The sequence below is a fragment of the Aulostomus chinensis genome, chromosome 24 (assembly GCF_037954235.1).
Source record: "Aulostomus chinensis isolate RoL2024-O1b breed Wild chromosome 24, RoL_Achi_v1.0, whole genome shotgun sequence".
Classification (NCBI taxonomy): domain Eukaryota; kingdom Metazoa; phylum Chordata; class Actinopteri; order Syngnathiformes; family Aulostomidae; genus Aulostomus; species Aulostomus chinensis.
Window position 1 is genome coordinate 15,559,279 of NC_141343.1, and position 22,124 is coordinate 15,581,402.

The 22,124-nt window shown below is 45.0% G+C and overlaps 1 protein-coding gene across 1 annotated transcript in view; it reads right to left on the minus strand.

The window, feature by feature from the left end:
• Positions 1-3,391: 3,391 nt before the first annotated feature.
• pea15 (proliferation and apoptosis adaptor protein 15) overlaps positions 3,392-22,124 on the minus strand; it is a 34,410-nt gene continuing 15,677 nt past the window's right edge. The window contains exons 2-4 of the mRNA XM_086197433.1: positions 4,747-4,921; positions 4,505-4,660; positions 3,392-3,835 (exon numbers count right to left, since the gene is read on the minus strand). Coding sequence (XP_086053559.1) covers positions 3,771-3,835; positions 4,505-4,660; positions 4,747-4,918 — 393 coding nt within the window. The 5' untranslated portion in view covers positions 4,919-4,921 and the 3' untranslated portion in view covers positions 3,392-3,770. The remainder of the gene's footprint in view (positions 3,836-4,504; positions 4,661-4,746; positions 4,922-22,124) is intronic.

A 22,124-nucleotide genomic window follows, 5' to 3' on the forward strand; every position in this document is an offset into this window, starting at 1 on the left:
TCCCAATACTACTTTTCAAAACATCTATAAAAGCAGTCTGACAGGTTGTGGAGAGTGTTAGCAGCTAGCAGGAACCAAAGCGTATCTTCTGGCTGAATTTGCATGTTGGTTTTGACTCATAATTAGCTTCACCCTGTGTGAGCTACATGCTAATGATGGTACACCTACATGCTCACAAAGACAGTGTTTACATGCTGATGATAGCAGTCGTGATTCGCATGTTAGCTAATGGTTGCTAATTAGCACCAAACAAAGTACAAATTAGGCTGTTCAACATATATTTCATAAAGTAAAGCAAAAAAAAAAAAAAATTACCTGACGGTTTTGCTAGGTGTTAAGTTAGGGGTGGGGGGGTTGGGGCACCTCCTAACACAGGGTCAAAGGTTACAAAGGGAAGGGCAGCATGTGCTTCTAATCAGTGGTAAATAGGTCCTAGATGTTTGTGCCAAATTTCACGGTAAACCATCTCAAAGAAGTTTTACAAAACACTGCAAATGTGAACTGCATTGTGGTACTACAAGAGGTCAAGGATTACCACAGAAATTAGGCTCTATTTTGTGGTCACCATAGTTACATGTAAGGTGTAAGATTCCAAGTTAGCAACGAACATTTGGCCCAGATTTGGTCTTGAATGACAGCGGAATGAGCGTGGCTGCCTAAACTCAGCCAGAAGTCGGCCTGATATGGCCCACAGCTGGCCCAAGTCAGGTCCAGCTGAGTTGGCCCACATCTGGCCCACGCAACACTTTCCTTTGGTGCCAAGAGTGTTAGATTAGGCCAAAAACCTGTCTTCTGTGTTAAGTGCAACCAAAACTATGGAACAGAAAGGTGGACTGAGACACTGCGAAATGGGTGAAAACATTCAAAGTATAGGAAAACAGCGGCTCCTTAGAATTTCAGGGTGGACTTTTCCATTTATAATACTATTCCTGGTCCTCGTTAGTAGCTGCTTCTGCAGAAATAAAGGTCCACTGTTTCTTAAATCAAACTTTGCATGACATTGGAGGTCTTTTGAATGTGTTAGCTCCCAAAGCCATATGGTGAAAGGATGAAATGAGAGTAGTTGAGCTGGTCAAAGAGCATTTTCTGTCCTGAAATTCTCACCGCAACCATCATGCAAATTCAATACATTGTGTCGAACACTCGGACTTGTCACCCTGAAAGAATTCAGTTCTAAAGATCTGATGGGAGGGTACAGTGCAGAGGTTTCCTACAGACATAAATGCATAGGATAAATCAGCCCAACACTGTAATATACAACTAGCAATACAAAAAAATAATAGTCATTAGCACTAGGGTGGAGCGTGGTGGTAAGGGGGGGGGAGGTAGTGGGGCGGGGCGATGTACGCTTGATTTTGATGTTGTTGGTTCGTTCTTGGATCCAACAACTCTGAAGACAACACATTCTGTACAACACTGAAGTCCTTAGCAATTTTAAATAAAGGTCGGCGTCACTAGGCGCCATTTTGATTCACTTGACATGTGCCAGCATTTGCCGCTTCGCACAAAATCTTTCACAGTTCTGAAAAGAATTTGGGGGTAAACATTTAAGTGTGCTAAGGCTTGGTCGCGGGGGAAGAGACACAGTGTTCAAAATAGCGGTTAAGTTTCAACAGTCTTGCTAGCTATTGTGTTTGGCGGGAATGGCATAGTCAACGACTTACGAGTCTTGAGTTGTGTCCACAACAAACATGAAGCGATTTTTTTTTTTTTTTTGCATGATTAAATTCCAGACCTGAATTTGTGTTTGTTGTTTGTTTTGTGTGCAAAACTGAAACCATGTGTTTTTGTGCTCAGCTGTGGATGGAGCACAGTTAGCATGCCTCGCAACCAGACACGCTAGGCAGGAGGCTCCTAGCATGCGTCATTGCTTGATGGCCAAGAGTAGCCATAAGTGAGAAAATCAAGCTGAGGTCTCCTGCTGTCTCTGTAGTGGTTGAACACGACATGTCAAAAAAACTGGGAGTGAAGGCAGTCCACTTAGCTTAGCCGTCGCCACTTAGCTTAGCCGTCAGTTAGCTTTGACCGGGCAGTGCTCACGGTCCATGGCTAATTGACAAATTGTAGGCTCTATCGAAATAATACAACCACAAATTTGAGATTCCCACGTTCGCGTTTTAAAGATGCTAAAAATGTACCTCAACTGTTGTAGTACGACAGCAGCAGCAGCAGTAGTTTCCTCTTCATCTTTACGCAAGATTCCCATTCTTGAGGGGCGAATAAAAACAAATTATACCTCGGCCAAACTCAGGTGAAAGAAACAAGGCAAAGAGTCGCTTCACGTTTGGCATGAACACAACTTCAGTGTGCATTGTAGATCATTGCAACCAAGAGATTATCACACTGACGTCATCACCCTTCCTGCACTCTGATTTGCAATTCTCTCATTTAATAGAGTGAGAAATCCCACACTGGTCAGCTACCTGTGCAACAATGAAATGGTAATAAGGAAAGTTGAGTTCAGTCTATTTATGAATGAATGCAACACAACATTTTCACATAAAATAGCCTCTCAAAATATATTTCCATATAGGACACGAAGGTTCATGCTCACAAAGTGCTCTTCTTAGTTCACAAGGAGACAAACTAAATGCAAAGATTCAGATTTGAAATTAGGGTGGAAAAAACAAAACTTGAACATTTTGTTGTGGACCAATATATCATATGTCCTTGCTATATTTGCATGTAATATATTATTCATATATTTACATCTCATCCCACTAAGTGGACCCCTTAATTAGAAGAATCCTATGGACAACGAATATCCATAGATTAAAAACTTTCCCATCTATAGGTAAATAACTTTCTTTTTTAAAGCTAAAGGCAAATGTTGGCTTTCCCCTCAAAATCAACTTAAATACTATATCTTTATCTAAAATATTGGACTGTCTTTGCTCTTTAATCTTAATAAACGTATCTGCATAAGAGTAAAGGGAATGCATATGGCGATATCGCCAGAAAGGTCACCGAGATGAATTACTGGGCACTATCAGAAACACAGGGTCCGAGGAAATGTCACGTCTTTTTTTTGCTAAATTTGCTTTTCGTCTTAAAATGGAGTTTGTTTTTTTGTCCACGGTTATTTGGCTGTCCTGCACATCAGAGGAGAAGCGTTGTGGGGTTACGATCTTCAGGGTTTTAGCTGTATAAAAGGTTTTTGACATTTTTCAGAAAAGTAGAACCTTACTACTTCATTGGGTGCTCTGGTTTTGGAGGCGGGGCTTTTTGCTCTTCTTGAGTTTCACCAGTAATGATCGTGACTGACATGCTCACACACACACACACAGAAATAAACTTTCACACTGACAGACTTGCATCAACACAGCATCACAGATTGAACAGTGTTCCATGGAACACACATTCTTAACTGACCCAAGTGTTTGCGTTTGAATTGAGGGTGTACACACACACACACACACACACACACACACACACACACACACACACACACACACACACAAACACACTCTGTCTGTCCATCTCTGGATTTCTTCTTCTATCACCCTTTAATTCCATAGTTTTCTTCCGTCAGCCTTGAAGGAGGCGGTTGCATCGCTACAATCTGATTGGTGATTGGTTGCTTGCTCTGTGGATGTGTGTGAGTGCATGATGAGTGGGGTTGTGGTTGGAGGGGGGGGGGCATAAGCATGGCAGGGTTGTGTGTGCATGTGTGTGTTGGGTCAGAAACGGTTGGTCGGTCGATTGGAGTGCCAGGAGTGAAGAAATCAAGGTGCAAAGATCACGGCTGGGTGGTGGGCGGGGTCTCAACCTCACACTTTTTTAGGTGGAGGAGCCAACTTGATGATCTCGTCTTCAGATGGCTGGCGGATGATGTCTATGTGGTGGATGGAGACGGGGGGGGGGGGCAGATAAAAAAACAGTAAAGGAAGTGAGAGATAAGAAATGTGTTCTTTACAAGAATAGCAGTGGGGATGAAGTACTGTCGTAGTCCAACAGGAAGTTAGCATGTCAAGGATGAGGTACTTTCATGGACCAACAGGAAGTTAGCATGTCAGGGATGAGGTACTTTTCTAGTCTAATGGGAGGTTCTCTTCTCCATGGTTCCCTCCACCTAAAACCAGTGGGATTATTTCATTTGATTTGGGATTAATGCAAAAACATCTGGCGTTTTGTGAGATTTCCTAATTTTGTTAGGCGAGAGGGAACTACACCTCGGAAGTAAAGCTTCAACATTCACTCTTGTGGTATTTATTCTTGTATTTTATTCCATAAACCAAGATGATAAAATGTCTTTCATTTGCATTAACTCTAAATTAATCCTTTTATACACCGGCAAAAAAAAAATTGAAAGCCTGATGTAAGGCATGAGGTTAAGATGATGATATTTTAAGATTTCATCATTTGTCTTCCAAAGATCCAAAAGTAGGTCTTGTTTGAGGGAGACTCTAACTTGCTGTTGGACAACAAATACACCGTCCCCTTGGCACTCTGAGTGAGACTGATCTATTCAGAACTCCATCCCATCATGCCTCACGTGTGTCACCTTTGTATTTCTTGGCCGAGGGGATGCGTGTTAGCTTCGTGTCGATCTCGTCGTCCTCAGAGATCTTGAGTACGGTGGTACGGTACTCGATCACCCTTGTCAGCAGGTCGGGTCGCCGTGAAATCTCAAAGATGTGCTCGATGTACGACAGGTTATCTGTATAGGAGGAGTTATTGGTGGATCACCGGGAAAAAAGTGACATGTCAAACACAAACTAGGAGGAAATCATGTGTGTCTCTCACCCTGGGCCAGCTTGTCATTCTTCTCCAGGTAGCTGAACCACTCCTTGGACGAGGTGATGTTGTTGCTCTGGTCCTCAGGGATGTCCTCCTTACAGGCTGACTTGAGTTGTTCCAAGTCCTCATTGGTGATGTTTTCAGACAGATCGCTGAGCAGAGAGCTGTACTCCGCCATGGTCTAGTCAGAGGAGACCACAGGATGTCAGAAGCCACAAAAACCAAACCGCAAAACCAAAGAAATACATTTCTGAGTATGTCAACAGCCCACCTACTTCCCAGGATCCAGACCAAAAAAATGGTTTGGAAGCTAACGGCATTAGCATGCTGTCACTGACAACAGCTACAACCTCTCTGATGGGCACTCTGGTGATATGAGACAGTCAGGTGTGGACACAAGATTCCCATGAGGGACAGAAGGGCGCCGGTCCTACACTGTCACAGCTCAAGGTTGTCTAAATATACTGATTCCAGAGGAGATGATTCTGATTTAGAAGCTTTAAAATAAAGACATTGAAAACTGTCCTTTATATCTGATGAATTAATAAGAAAACACTCTCAGGTTTTTGGCAAACTGTGCAGGTAAAGGTTTTAAAAAGCAGATATCTTGAAGTTAATTTACAGAACATGGCTGGCAATTTTCTTTTTGAATGAACAAATTGGTCGCCCTTTTTGGAAGGTTATTATTATCTATATTTGGAGGTGTTACAGCAGCTAGTTGTGCCAACCGAACAGAAAGAAATCAACTGTGGCTCTCTGTCTCCCTCTAGTGGCTTGAGTGAAGAATGCATTTTCAATGTTCTGAGGGTGTCGGTGTGTAGTCTCATCCTCAGGGACCCCTGGGGTGGCGGCCATATAGAGAAAAATAGATATTTTGGTTACAAGTTCCATCTTGAGTCACAAGGTATATAACTTGTTGCTTCAATTCAATTAATTTGATGACCGCAATAGAGAACCTTTTCCCCATAAAATGTTTTATTTTGAGGCCACAAGTTGTAACTGCTGATGTTACCGCAATTACAGCCACTGGTGTGTGTCAGGACCCACCAAGCCGAGGGGGGCGCCCCTCATGTTGGAGGGTCACATACCATTTCATAGTGCTGCTACTACCACTGCTACTTCTACTACTACTGCTACTTCTACCACCACTGCTACTTCTACCACCACTGCTACTTCTACTACCACTGCTACTTCTACCACCACTGCTACTTCTACCACCACTGCTACTTCTACTACCACTGCTACTTCTACCACCGCTGCTACTTCTACCACCGCTGCTACTTCTACCACCGCTGCTACTTCTACCACCACTGCTACTTCTACCACCACTGCTACTTCTACTACCACTGCTACTTCTACCACCACTGCTACTTCTACCACCACTGCTACTTCTACTACCACTGCTACTTCTACTACCACTGCTACTTCTACTACCACTGCTACTTCTACCACCGCTGCTACTTCTACCACCGCTGCTACTTCTACCACCACTGCTACTTCTACCACCACTGCTACTTCTACTACCACTGCTACTTCTACTACCCATCATTTCTCTTTCCAAACAGATCAGGTTGTTACCCTTTTGACAGGAAAACTAACATAAAAAGGAAGAATAGAGTAAAACATGGCAGCCAACAGACTGCTGAGCCGTGTCCAGTGATTGAAAACTGGATGAGGGGAGGAGTCAGGACCTTGTTGCAGATTTGTTTGGATTTCATGGTTTTTCACGTAGCCAACGGTGACCATGCAACATAGCAACAGATCTAAAACACATTCGATCTCATCTGTCTCTGACACACACACACACACACACACACACACACACACACACACACACACGCACACGCACACACATACACCAACCCGAGCCCCTCCCGCCTTCAATCCCTGGCATTCACACAGCTGGCGAAGGGCTACTGCTCAGAGCAATGCATCATGGGCACTGGCACGAAGCGCCGTCTGCCTCTGATCCCCTCAGTCTCATCACAGATAAACACACCGTACAGAGCACCCAGAAGAGCTGTGTGGCGAGGGGCTGTGACCTATATAAACACAGCTGCTGTTGCCTGCAGCTACCACCAGAGGGCACTAACCTGCTACGTAAGACTAGCCGGGATTTATGATGCTGTCCCGCCTGCTCATGGGAAACATAGGGTAGGAGGTGATGCACTAGAGCTGCTTGCAAAAAGATGATTGACACAAAAAAAAAACTACATTTGAATTTTAAAATGCGACAAAAAGCAAAGAATCAGCCGTGCAGCGTTCCAGACAAGCAAGCGTGAGCGCAAGTGGTTGATTTGAGGTCATCGTCTCTCCCTAATGGTGACATTTGTCTAATCTCAGCCTCGGGGCAAGAGCCCAGCGATGACAGAGAGATTCTTTACGATGCATGCACGAGTGTGTGTTATTTTAGCCTTAAATGTCACATTCGTCTCTCGAACCGCAGCCCAATCAACACAAAGCAGTGCGTGGGAGAGAGCAGGGAAGTGCACCTTTAACCACCATGAATACAACGCACTGTGTGTGTGTGGCAGAGACTGAAAGAATGAATGTGTGTGTGTGTGTGTGTGTGTGTGTGTGTGTATGTGTGTGTGTGTGTTGGTGCCGGTGCCTCCTCGACCCGGGTCGCCCTGCCTGCTCTCTGTTTTGCACCACAATGGACTGGCGCTGCTTTTGTGTACTTTTAGGGGAGAAAAGGGAAAGAAACCCAACAATGGATAGAGTGGCTACATTTAGTTTTTCTCTCCCACCTCCTCCCTCCCATCGCTCCCGTCTCCCTGACACCTTTAACTCTTTCTCATCACAGAAATAAAGCTGGCTCTATTTAAATTGTCAAGCAGGGCCTATGAGAAATTAGGGTTGTACAATAGAGCCTTCAATAAAGCCTGGTCTACTACACCAGTGGGTCTTTAAGTCCTGTACTCCCTGAAGTATTCAACCTCCTACCATGTGCCCCACCACCCCCACCCCACAGATGGCGCTTGCACCCCCGGTGGCTAGGCTAGCAATGCTAATGTTCACTAAGTTTCTGCTGCTCCCACATGGTGAAATCTTTTCCACCACTTATCCAGACTGGAGAAAGTTCATCAATATATTGGCTGCCAAAGGGCCTTTTGTTTACCCTGGAGGAAATGATGTGGCCAAACGACCCGCCCACAACCCTAGACCGCCTGTGATTGGCAAGTCTCAGTTTCCATCACATTCATCCATCCATCCATCCGTCCGTCCATCAATCCATCCGTCCGTCCATCCATCTGTCCGTCCGTCCATTCATCCATCCATCCGTCCATCCATCCGTCCATCCATCCATCCCTGTTTCATGAACATGACCATGACATGACATCCACTGGGACTCAAGAATGAACTGAATTTAGAATTTACCTTGGGCCTACTGAGGAGGCTCTATGGGTGGCTGAGCGAGCTGCTTCCAGTTAGCCCAATGCTAATTTGACTGCAGATAAATAATATTGGCTCTTTTGTTTAACTTGATACAACAACAGGAGTAATACTAACTTCAGTAGCATCCAATAGTCTAGTCATGGTGAAACCTGTGAAATCCCCCCCCCCCCGGTCTGTCTCTCCGGGACGAGCCTGACACTGCTTCCATACATACATAGAGACCCACTGTGCTTCACATTCTCATGAACACAAACATGCTTTTGTTCCTCTGTGTTCGCTGCCCCTAACAGTGTGTGTGTGTGTGTGTGTGTGTGTGTGTGAACATTACTGAAATTCTAATTACATACTGACATGTGCCCATAGATAAAAAATGAATGGAGTATAACTGAAAAACTGAAGAGAAAAAGATACAAGGTTCTATGTGGAAGTTGTGCAGCGATGAAACATGATTTGGGCAGTGAGTTGGTTCAGGGTGCAACTGATCTGAAGGGAAAACGAGTAAAGGACTTTTGTTAAGTAGTTTATGCCTAATTTTGAGCACTGAAGTGAAGTTGACAACCACTTTTTAGTCCCGCAGGCGTTAATAGACTTGTTCTGACAGTTCTGCATTATGATTCATATGAGTAGTCTGGACTCCTGTGGTTGCTTGTCTCTTTTTTGGGGGGTCTTTTTTTCCCCCTGCCATGCTCGAGGTTGTCAGGGTATCTGAACGTGTACTGTACTGTGTATAAATAATTCACATCAATGGTGTGGTTCACCAGAACACACCTAAATACATCAAAGACAAGGAAATGAGTCGGCATGTAACAACGTTGAGGGTCCCATGGTCATCGTGGGTTCTTTAGCTACTTTTACGCATCAACAGTTGCACTTACTAGCTAACGTTAGACCTGGGGTTTAACCGGAGCGCTGTCACGTCTGACAGGAACAGGGAAGATTCCATTTATTGACCGATGTCCAGCTCCAGCGCGGTAGGTGTCTCCTTACAGCAGACTTCCCTGCGCTTCACCTGTTGCTTCACACAGTAAACGAGTTAGCAGGCGTCGGTAAGCCCCTGTTGAATTGCAGACTTACATTTTAAGGCTATAAAAGACAAACGTACAACTTCTGAAACTGAGACTGAATGCAGTTTGTCTGCTGCTCCATCCAGAAAGGATGAGACCGCCCTTGAAGGTTCATGTTTGGGCCTCTGGGCAAAGCACCACCCACGGAACATGCACGGAACAGCAGGCCAGTCTGGCTCACTGAGCTGATCTCGTACCGGTTTATCTTGGTATGTAAGTCCCATTTTAAAAAGTGCTTGAAGTCCAGGTTTCGTCAGATTTAATAATTAGACTTTTTCTAACATCCTCGGAATGGACTGACTGAACAAACCTCTGCCCTTGTTCTTTAGTCTGACTGCAAATACAACAAACACAAATACTGCCCGGCACTAAAGCAGGACCCGGCGTGATGGTATCTGGAGCTGTCGTGTACTCGCACGGAACGAATTCTCTTATTTTTCCATTAAACGCCTCATATTTCATAACACTTTTATCGCTTTTTCTATTTCAGTGGCACACACACTCAACCTGCTGAGTGCTTTTCTTTGCTGAGGATACAAGCACACACACACACACACACACACACACACACACACACACACACACACACACACCTTTCTATATATTCACAATAGCAAAACTCCATTCACCCTCCACACTAATAATGTCACCATGGCGACCAGGCCTGGCTTTGCCTTTAAGGCCGGGAGACTGTTACCTAGCGACAGGGCAACCCCCCCCCCAAATAAAAGCCCACACTGGGATGACTGACACACGAGCACACACACGTGTTTCTACACTTAATGATGATATACCGTAGCATTACGTTCACACGCAAGCGTTGCTGATGCGGGTGTTAATCTACTGAATGCAATGTCATGTGATCAATAGACGTGCACTCTTTTTCCAAAATCAAAAACACATGCACGTGCACACACACACACACACACACACACACACACACACACACACACACACACTGGCCAAATGTGCTGGACTTTCAGTGGGAAGACAAGGCTTTAGATTTCACCATGGCAACCAAACCACCAGGAGAGCAGCTCAAACATCTCTGACAGATCTGGAGAGAAGCATTGTCTTTCACACATCCACACTCAACTCATCTGGTTTTCCTTTCAAGCTCTTTGTCTTTTTTGTCCTCTTCAGCTTCTTCTTGCCTTCACATGTTGCACATTTATTGCTGTAACAACGTCAAATCTTGCCGTCTTTACTGGGAGACTGGCAACGTTCCAAGTGACCCCTAACAATCATCGGCCTTGCACAAGTTACTAAATCCATGTTCTTGCAATCCGTCACAAGCACCTCAAAAATGGCCGCCCACATTTTGAACGGCTCTGGGTCCAAAGTTAAAATTTCTCATTAAATTTCTCCACTGATGTTTCAGAAAGCCTCACATAAAAGGACTTAAACCAGGAACAAAGCCAGCAAGCAAGCAGATGAATCAGGACCATCAAATAATTGATTATGACCCATAGAGATAACAGGAAACAGAGAAAGAGGCAAAGACTCAAGACTGTCCGAAATTATCTGGAGCAACTACTTCTCCCATGAGCCACTGCAAACAATGTCTCCAGCCCAACATTGTTTAAAATATACTCTATGACCTTCTATGTTGTTGTTGCTAGCTAACGTGTCCCTAATGTCAATGAACACCAAAACATCCAACATTCCACGTCAGCCACGTCTTCTCAAAAGATGGCGAGAACTTGAAAACTTAAAGTGGCCGGCACTCAGCCACCACTCACAGACATCGGTTTTAGGATTGTGGGTTATGAAGTATCGGTGAAGTTGCTAGAAAAAGCTGCTATCCCTAAAGCGCTTGATCGCTTTTGGGAGTCAACCTCAGACTGTTATGACACCCAGCCACTCATCCACCCATCTACTCATCCATCCATCTACTCATCCATCCATCTACTCATCCATCCATCTACTCATCCACCCATCCACAAAACCTACGGCGTGTCACCGAGCTAGCAGCTCAAGCATGGAAGCCCGAACTGCTCCCTCCTTGGCCACATCCACCGGCACGGAGACACAGTCCCCCCACTTGCTCCTCGGTCTCCTCCTCCTCTCTGGGGAGGTGCCCAAGTGAGTCCCCTCACTCAATAAATGAATCAACTCATTTGTTAAGACTTTGACTGGAACTTCGACTTTTCGAAGCACACCGTTGATCTCAACCGCAGAAAATGAGCTCTGTGCCAAACAGAAGCTTGATGAGCTTTTGTTAAATGCAACGGTAAGAAGCTAACTACGAACTACTAGCATTACGCTGTTTTTTGTGCGTGACAACCTCCTAAGTCTCATTTAGCACCTTGGCGTTTGAATTACTCTGAGTGTGTTAAGTGTTTTGTGCCACAAAACAAAATGCTCAAACATCTTCAGCTCATCACAAACCTTATTTGAGAGATTTAACCAAAAAAAGAATGATGAGATGAAGGAACCCAGCTTCCATTCTTTCCTTCAGCAAAGCTGAAGTTGAAAACCAGAGCAGAAAAACGAGTTTTGCATCACGTATGAATGATCCGTGTTCACCTGGGTTTAAGATATTACGTGACGAAAGTCATGAACTTGAACCCGTCCAATCGCCATCACTGGAATATTCCCAGTTATCAGATAATCGTGTGCATGTAAATGTTTATTTACTGTAATTGACTGATAATGATGAAATAACGCACGGCTTCTCCTCCTCTTCAGCCTCATCCTCCATCTGCCTCCCTCCTGCTGTCGTCTCACTCAAAGAGAGCACAAGCAGTTAGTTTCAGTAAACCACTCATTAAATATACTCTGACCTTTCAGAACCTCACTCTTTTCTTCGTCTCGCTCGGTAAATTTTTCACTCAGATGGGCTGAGAGGCAGCGAGTAGGAGTCCCGCCCACTCGCTCCATCTTGACATCTCTCTCACCGTGAGTTACAAAAAACCCTGCTCGGCTCCCCGTGTTTGTTCTGAAACAGTGGAGATCTTACTCCTCAAATGATAAGATAGTAAGTTCCATAATGCCATCTTTATTTCAGACATTCTAGACAGTACCGCATCCCTTTCTCCGATGCTGCACTAGTGCTCAGAGCATCTTCAGTACACGGAGCCTGAGTCTTGCAGGAGGTGAGGGATCGACGGGTGGGAGGCGGTAGAACTCACACTTGCACGTCGCTGAAAATGTCCGCCTCCAAAATCTTCCTCTCAGGTCAGAAGTCTCTCCCACCCAATGACAGATTATCATGTCTGAGTGTGGAACTTCCTTCAACGTTCTCCACTCTGCCTTTTGGTTCGCTCCTCTGAGACACGCCAACGGAGAAGCCCCTGCACAGCCGACAGCCCTGGACTGTACATGCGCCTCACATACAAGGCTGCTCTTAGCAAGGGCCCAACTATACAGTACGCATCACGGCACGTGGTGACACTGAACTTATCATGATATACTGCAATTTGATATGTACTGCTGTGTACAACCTGCACCGTCTGATAATATTATATTGATAACTCACAGCACGAATTTAGTCAAAACTCTACTTCAAAATTTCCATGCCAATTTATCAGAGAGACATTTGCATATTTCAAGACGATACATCGCCATACGGTTGTGATGCGAGGGATCATGGCAACGTCTCACAAGTTGCTGTGATCAGTATTTGCCATACCTGCAGTGGCTCACATGACCACCTGTCTGGGAAACTGGTTGCTACTTGTAACCAACCCTCAGAGAATGAAGTCCTGCGCATGATTAAAGAAATTACAGTGAACTAAATAGCTTCACATCCGAGACGTGTAAGTGACCGCCTCATCTGACTGATCAGGGATCAATACTACAGGCTCTCCGGCGAGCCAAGCTGCGTCTCTGCTGGGTTTTTTTGTCCAACAGTGAACAACAAACACATGCCCCCTGCAGACGGCGGCTGTAGAGGAGGAAACATTGTCCAGTCATGGCGAGAAACGACTGGGCGTGTAACCCAGCTTAGTCCACTGCTGCTCCAGCACAGCATCCCGCCGGGCTACAGAAAGACGCCACGCTGTTTGCTGCAGCTGTGCCTCCTTTTTTCTTTTTACTGAGGCGGTTGGAAGCCATTTCAGTTTTGATTCTCTGTCTGCGCTTATTTTGGTTACCGTTCGGTTTCCTAGAGTCTCAGGATCCAGTCGATACTGAATAAATGGACAACAAACGTGAGAAGACACAACTGCTGACATACAGTATTTCGGTAAAGAGTTGAGGAGTTGGCCTGATGTGCAAATTGCATTTAATAAGTAATTGCCCTCGATGTATGATATAATCTGCAGCCTCTAATAAACCATGTTAACATTATCCTCTGGCATCACACTTAAAACTACTGGATAATGTCAAACGGCTGTGTTCCAGACTCATAAATGTTGAGACGCGGATACATTACTACTGTTTCAGTGCTTCCCAGCTCACCAAACGGATGATCAAATATGTTGTAGTACCCAGAAATACAGCCATATATTCCTCCTGTTGTTACAAGCCAGAGCTTTTTACTTGCTGGTCCACTCAAAGACACGTCCAATTGCAATTGAGTACAAAGGCAGACATATTGCAATACATATCGATAAGGGATACGAACAAAAAATATTATTCACTGGAAGTTGTTTTTTGTTTTGGTTTTTTTTTGCTTTCTAGGAGTTAAACATTTCTGAGGAAGTATTTGAAGAGGTAAAAATGTCTCCATGTGAAAGCAGGACTTGCATACCGCTATATAACTCAGAGCCACTGTAAAACAAAAGTACAATACCTTCTGAATTGTAATGGACGGACGGCTGGGAGAGCCAATGGTTGTCTGTCTCTATGGGTTGGCCCTGCGGGTCTGGCGACCTGTCATGGGTGAACAACGCCTATTGCCTAAGGCTGCTGGGATAGGCTCCACCCCCCGTGACCCCTAACAGGATAAGCAGTAGAAAACGGATGGATGGATGGATGGATGGATGGATGGATGGATGGATAAGCAGTGCTTGTGTCTGGCTACTTCCAGCAAGTCTACAGCTCCGGTAATGTACTTTCAAGGCCAGCCAATAATGTAATTCTGCTGACATTCTTTGTAGCCACGCCATGCTTTCAAATATGAAATAGATTCAGTGATGGACATATGATTAATGCATACCAGCGATGAGCTTAACAGTCATGCTAGTCCGCTAATGGTGAAGCACTAAGACTTTTGGCTGAAGTTGAAGTGTAGAGGGTTTTAAATGAAGCTGAAATTCATGTCACTTGTACAGCCGGCTAAGTGTGGTGCTACCATCTGGCACGTTGCATTCACAGGCACTAATTAAAATCCTAAAGGGGTCAAACATCTGAGGTCATGTCATGTTGCCACATCTCATTCACATCCACAAATTCCTCTCCGTCTGGTTTCCTTTGTCATCGCCTCGTTTTCGTTCTTCCTAACTGCTCTGTCAAGCCTTCCGGTGCTCTTCACGGCACAAGGCCAACTTTGAAGCCCTCACAGGAGAATCTGACTGCCGGGAAACATTAGAAGTGATTTCCGCCCATCAATGTTACTTTGATGTCTCTTGCTTGGAACACGTGTCAAATAAACCACCTTGTGTAACAGCATCCCGTCTGTCTTTGCCCTCGCACGTTCTCTCCTCCTCACCCTCTTTCTCTGGTTTGTTTTAACATGATGCAGGAGGATTGACCCTCACTCGGTGCACTCGTACTCCCTCGTTGCTCCGTTCACACCACAGGGATGTAGGAGTATGCTTGGGATTACAGGGGTGAGATGGGGATGGGTGTCGGAGCAGAGAGAAGGGGGGCTCGGCCCTCGTTCTTGCAGACAGTCTTGTGTCCAATGAGGCAGCGAGTTCTGTCAGCACTTATCAGTTCAAAAGCCTACAGCAAGAGAGCGAGCAAGGGAAGAGGAAGCGCTAATCTGCGGGAGAAGCAGCGAAGCGCCAGAGAATATAGGCCACTGGCCCATTTTTCATTGAGGAGAAAAGAAGATTTGCTTTGTGTAAAAATAGTGCTGCGAATTCAAATATCTTTGTTCAAACAACCCATCGTTTTTTTCTTCCCACTACTTTCTCTTTCTCCCACTACTTGATGAAAGCTTTTTTTCAGCCAATATGTCAACTATGTCAAGGGCTGGGTATTGGAAAGGTAATAGGAAGACATCGCTTGAAAGTGTCCTCTCTCACTGCTATGCTTAGTCGATTATCTTGATGTCGTTCCAAGTTTTTGTGGCAGTTCTTCACGTTGTTGGACAATGCAAACCGGAGGCCGGATTCAGCAGGCAGCACTTGACAAGCGAGTTCCTGAGAGAGGGTCTCAATCCATCGTGTGACTGTAGTTTGGCTTCATGAGTCAGATGTGGACCAGAGAACTGTACTGTGACTGGTGAAGTACACAACTGTTGCTGCAGACTGGTCATCACAACACCTGTTGACCTGTTGCCACCACTGCAACAACCAGGTCAAACAGTAGCCGCTAGAAAGGATCTGTGACAAAAGTACCGTTATCAAAGGGAACCCAAAGATGTTGCAGAAGTTCTGCCGGCTGGGCACCATTTGATAAAAAAATCATGGTGATGGAAGAAGATAATGGCTGCCATTACGACAAAGGAGTGGTTCAGCAGCGTAAACACTTGCTTCAGCAAGAAACCCACATGGTTCTGGAGAACAGCAACACTCACGTTCCCTTTGGTATTTCTAAAGACATTCACATTTGATCTATTCAATTATATTCTTATGTTGTACTATCACGTGAAAACTGAAATATGAGTAAGCACTTTCCACTTGTTGAGCTCATAATTCAACATTGAATCAGGAACAGGCCCTCATACTTACGGATTTTACGTGATTTGTTATTTTGGTGACGTCTCCCTGCTTTTCCTCTTAGTTTGCCACATGTTATTTTTGTACAAGTGACACTTTATGAAAAGGTAGCAGACCATAAATGACTGCATGTGAAGACATATCTTGCAAAAATATGTTCAAAGGAGAGTTCAAAGGAAATGTGGCTCAAAACTTTTGGTTAAAACACAAACGCTGATATCCCTCAGAGTTCCGTCCCCGTCTAACGGCTATTAGAAATACCACATTTGGTTTAAACTGTGGCTGGAAAAGCCCCCCCTCTTACTCCTATTTTAGTCATGTTTACCAAAATTCATTGTGCCCAGCTGTTTTAGAAAACTGTAAAGTCTTTAAAAATGGAATTACATGTCTGTGACCTCATTTGAATGTTTTAGTCTTCAGCCGGGCCGAGGGACTAACAGACGGGGTCGTACCACGGCGCTGAGAGACGGACTGCTGGTTTCGGTCTGTTGTCCCTTCGCCTGTTGGGACGTATTTATTGGAAACACGTTTTGAAACGCTGGAACTGGAGCCAGCTATCAATGGATGCCAGTCTCATTGTGAATACTTCGGTCACCGGAGTCTTTCTGCTTCTGTAATTTGCTCTAACTTTTTCACCAGACTTGGTGGAGGGGCTTAGAACGGGCTGAGCAAGAAATCTCAGGGCAGTTTCGTCACAGCGCCACCTGGTGGTAACAGGAACTTCCCTGTCCTCGTCCTAATGATCGGACCAGACTGCGGGTAGTGATGTTTGCACCAGAGTGCAGCGTTTGTCTGCTCCTTAAGGCGAAATCTGACTATTATCAGGGTTGAGCGTCAGAACTCACTCTATGGAGCAACCACACACGCCATGTGGGCGAGGGCTCATCACCGCCCGCAGATTTAATCAGGGCCCGAGTGCAACATCGCCAGGGGCAGAAAAGTTCACCTAAATGTGTAGCTACAACTACCTGTTGGTGTTCATCCGTTTCCTCCCTCTCATTTCTCTCGGAGCTACAGTGGAACAGCAGCAGTAGGGCGATTGTGTAGGCAGCTGCCGCAAGAATCAATCCTCAAATTCACACACACACACACACACACACACACACACACACACACACAAACAAACACACAGTGGCAATGTGTGGATGTGTCCTGCATACAGATGCCTTGTGTTTGTTGGCAGAATGTTGCATAAAAACCAGAGGGTAAAGGTTACCAAGACAGTTAGAGTGAGAGAAGAATAACACACATTTTCAGTGTTTAAGTGGAGGAGAGTGAACACGGGAAGAAACACCACACAGAGAGGGGGGGGGGGAGAGAGAGAGAGATGTGGGATGCTGGAGAATGAGCCGGTCTTACTGGCCGCAGAGTTGAGCCCAACTTGCTGCTTCATTAGTAAAACCAGATGCCGTCTGTCTCTCACACGTACCTGCATGTGAACAAACACCAACACACACCGCCACATCCCTCAGTAGACATTCAGTGAGCAAGTAAGCAGTGCAAGGAGACCTTCTGAGGGCTTGGAGGAGAGAGAAAACAAGATATGGCTGCCACTGGACAGCAGAGCCTTGCTTCCTGCTGTCACCATGGACACGCTTCCTGGCCACTGCTTTTGGGGCAACGGAAAAAACAGCAGCCACCGCCGCCGAGGGAGTGAGACAAACAGAAAAGCATGAGAAACAAGGCAGAGAGGGACGAGGACGGCGGAGCAGGAAGGGGGGGCAGCAGCAGCTGGACTCGCCATCGGAATTAAAACTGGAGCTAATCCCTTCTGCTTTGTCTGACACAGCCCTCTTCCTCCCCGCTCCCTCGGGCCCGTTCAGTGGCTCGGTGTTTCAACCACTCTTTTTGGTCCTCTAATAGTAGAAGTAGCTCCGGAATTGACCCAACAGATGAAAGAGCAGTAAAGTTTTGGACATACAACGAAAACTCTCACAGTCCTTCGTTTAACAACTGGGCATCACAACCAGGAGCATCCGGGGTCAAAACTAGTACTTTTACTGCAAAATGATGATGTACCCTAGGTGACCTTCATGTAATACTATCTAAGCTTGAAGCTTAACATATTTCAGTGACATAAATGTATATTTGTTAAAAGGTACATTTTGCCTCATCAAAAAGAAAACAGCATAAAGGGTGATTTACAGCACATTTAAAGTAACTAAATAACTAAATGCTGATTTCTTTATCACGAGGCCTGGTATTTATTTTAGAGGGTTTACAGAGTCCATGGAAGTTGGAGAGCTGGCAGCTGTTTTCATTTGCACCGCCATCTGTGCTGGAAGAAGTAAGAACAAGGGAAAAGAGGCATGTGGATGGAGGGGTAGAGTCGGGGCGTATTGAGGCCACAGACTGCAGAGGGAGCTGGAGGTAACTTTATATACTGGAGCAAATGCTTCGCTAGGCTAGGCTAATGCTAGGTGCAACACATGATGGTAGCAATAATAACACCAGTGGCATGTACTCCTCTGTCGTGTTTCCTACCTTTTCATTGGCTATTGACATCGCAGTGTGGATTGGTCACGAATTTACGCGACCACTGCGTCCAGAGCTGGCTTTTAAAAAACACAACACGTCCGATACTTGATGCCCCGAATGGACGAAACTAGTGCTGACTCAGCTCCATTGTGCATAACATGCTGTCTGAAGGGGGCGTGTATGTCCAGCTTCAGGATATAAGACCTAAGAACTCAGTCACTTCTATTGAGCGGATATTTGTTAAAAAGAGAGAGATAAAACTCTCTTGCAGCTGAATCCCACAGCAGCGTGACCATACACATGAACAGCTGCATGAATATGAATGACTGCATGTGCTGCACACGTGTGGATGAGCGCTCTGGTGTGGGCGAGCGAGAAAAAAAGAGAGAGAGAGTGTTATCCCGTCCCCTGTCACTGGAGCTGCCGTCTGCTTGAATCCAAACTCTAAATGGCAAATGCTCCATCGTGGCTGCAGGAAAAGATCAGATGGCGAAAACTGGAGAGACGGAGGTAGAGAGGCAGCAGATGTGGAGAGTAGAGATACTGGCAGCATGACAGGATGAGAAATACAGGCTGACAAGGAGAGGAGGAAGGTAAATAGGTGCTCAGGAGTAGTTCCTTATTGACTCTCTAATCAAAGCTGCTTATTCTGGGACCAACCTACCGACTCTGTGACCCCGAAGCAATAGGCCAAACCAGGCAGTCACGCAACGCACCACCACGATGAAGAATCTCTGTCAAACCTAATTCTCTAATCCATTAAAATCCTGCATCCATGCAGCTCAGCCAGTCAGTAACGTTCAGCACCTGATAAGCAGGAAACAGTCATTACAAGCTGGTTATGCTTCGCCACAGTTTAAGCTGCTGGTGTTGCTATTATCATTTTTCCCAGTGATGCAGCAGAATCCAGAGACATTGTTCCAGCTTGAGATTCTTTAAATAACACCACGACCTCTGGCAGGGAACCTGTTATGAACCATAAATCATGTTATTGGCACAAAGTACCTGTCCGTGTTGCTTCCTTATTCCTTACCCCTTCTCCCATTCCTCCAGCCACATCTACTCCAATACGTCCACGAAAGAGGTGTCACCATGTGGTGTCATCTGAATGTGTCATCTCAAAAGCTCTGTCATCTCAGTGCACCATCTTAGAGTTCTGTCATCTCAGTGCATCATCTTAGAGTTCTGTCATCTCAGTGCACCATCTTAGAGCTCTGTCATCTCAGTGCATCATCTTAGAGCTCTGTCATCTCAGTGCATCATCTTAGAGCTCTGTCATCTCAGTGCACCATCTTAGAGCTCTGTCATCTCAGTGCATCATCTTAGAGCTCTGTCATCTCAGTGCATCATCTTAGAGCTCTGTCATCTCAGTACACCATCTTAGAGCTCTGTCATCTCAGTGCATCATCTTAGAGCTCTGTCATCTCAGTGCATCATCTTAGAGCTCTGTCATCTCAGTGCACCATCTTAGAGCTCTGTCATCTCAGTGCATCATCTTAGAGCTCTGTCATCTCAGTGCATCATCTTAGAGATCTGTCATCTCAGTGCATCATCTTAGAGCTCTGTCATCTCAGTACATCATCTTAGAGTTCTGTCATCTCAGTACACCATCTTAGAGCTCTGTCATCTCAGTGCATCATCTTAGAGCTCTGTCATCTCAGTGCATCATCTTAGAGATCTGTCATCTCAGTGCATCATCTTAGAGCTCTGTCATCTCAGTGCATCATCTTAGAGATCTGTCATCTCAGTACATCATCTTAGAGTTCTGTCATCTCAGTGCATCATCTTAGAGCTCTGTCATCTCAGTGCATCATCTTAGAGCTCTGTCATCTCAGTGCATCATCTTAGAGCTCTGTCATCTCAGTACATCATCTTAGAGTTCTGTCATCTCAGTACACCATCTTAGAGCTCTGTCATCTCAGTGCATCATCTTAGAGCTCTGTCATCTCAGTGCATCATCTTAGAGATCTGTCATCTCAGTGCATCATCTTAGAGCTCTGTCATCTCAGTGCATCATCTTAGAGATCTGTCATCTCAGTACATCATCTTAGAGTTCTGTCATCTCAGTGCATCATCTTAGAGCTCTGTCATCTCAGTGCATCATCTTAGAGCTCTGTCATCTCAGTGCATCATCTTAGAGATCTGTCATCTCAGTACATCATCTTACAGCTCTGTCATCTCAGTGCATCATCTTAGAGCTCTGTCATCTCAGTGCACCATCTCAGGAACCAAACACCACTTCGATCCAAGTTCCTCAAACTCAGCACTGATGCAGACTGAATAATCGAGTGGCACACGCCCAGAAACTTTGTCATTTACTGTAAGATATGAAGAGTGCATAGGAAGAAGAACACACATCCATACAAAACTCCACGGAGGGGCAGTGATAACATTCAGAATTTCACTACTCATTACCACTGGCACCTTAAACTTCTTCATGCTCCTCACATTATCTCAACCACACAAGAAAAAAAGAACATGCTGCACAGATTTCACCCTCAAGCAGTGCATCATAAATGCTGTACAGGATTATCGGACACAAACCTTTATAATGGTTGAGTCGTCACAGAGTGGATAGCATATCACCACTAATCTGAGAGGAGTGACATCACGCAACGTGAATCTCCAGTGTTCTCCGAACGTGAGGCCTGATGACAATCTGTTGCATCACCCTGACTGGAAACACATCCCTCGAAAACACGATGCTGACTTTGTCCAATTAGAATTGGCGACTTCAAATCCAATGGAACTGATTTGCATTTCAAAACTGTGCTGAATTAAAGACCCACAACAATTCATGGGGCTCCTCTCCTAAATAAAGAAATGCTTAAATTTCACAGTTCTACATTTGCGTTGTCTCAGAATGGATGCATTCATTGGAGTGTTTTCGTTTTGTTTTAGTTGAATTTTAAATAAATTTGAATGGCAGACATATTAGAATGCATACTTCAACCACCTTCACTTTGGGGATCCTGAGCTAAAAATCAACTTTAAACCAGACAAAATAATCAAACAAACAAACAAAGAGGCCCCACATGGCCTCAGTGACTCCAGGACATGAGACATGATCCAATCGCTGCTGACTTTTTTTTTTTTAGAATAAATGAGGAGGATTAGTGCTTCAAAAGTTCTCAACATTTTGGCTATTTTTAGCCGAGGGCGTCTGTTTGGGCCTTTGAGGATTAAACGTCACAGCATTGGGCGAGTCGTAGGTGATGACATTGTCAGCTGTTACGTGGAAATGCTTGAAACAAGTAAATGGACTGGAAACAAGTGAGGCCATCACACCTCGATGCCTCTGTCACCTAATGAGCTTTGGAGATTTAATAGATGTAATTACATGGCAGCTTTAAATGTTCAGTTATCAGTCTTGACTCTTACACAGTTTATGTATCAGCACCGTCGCAGCAGTGGAGGTGGAAACCAGATAAGAAAAATCATGGAAATGTATTTGTGTCGTCAATGCTTCATTAGCGTTTGGGCTTTACGGAAGATAAAAATATCTTTGTGCCTCGGGGAGGAGAGAGGATGAGGAGGGGAGGGGCCGACTGTGTGTGCAGATGAAATGAGGATGCAGGAGGATTTTTCTTTTTCATTTTTTTGTTGCTGTGAATGTGTTTCTGGTCTTTTTGTGCACGACTGCAGCATCCGTTTCTAGCAAAACTTCAAG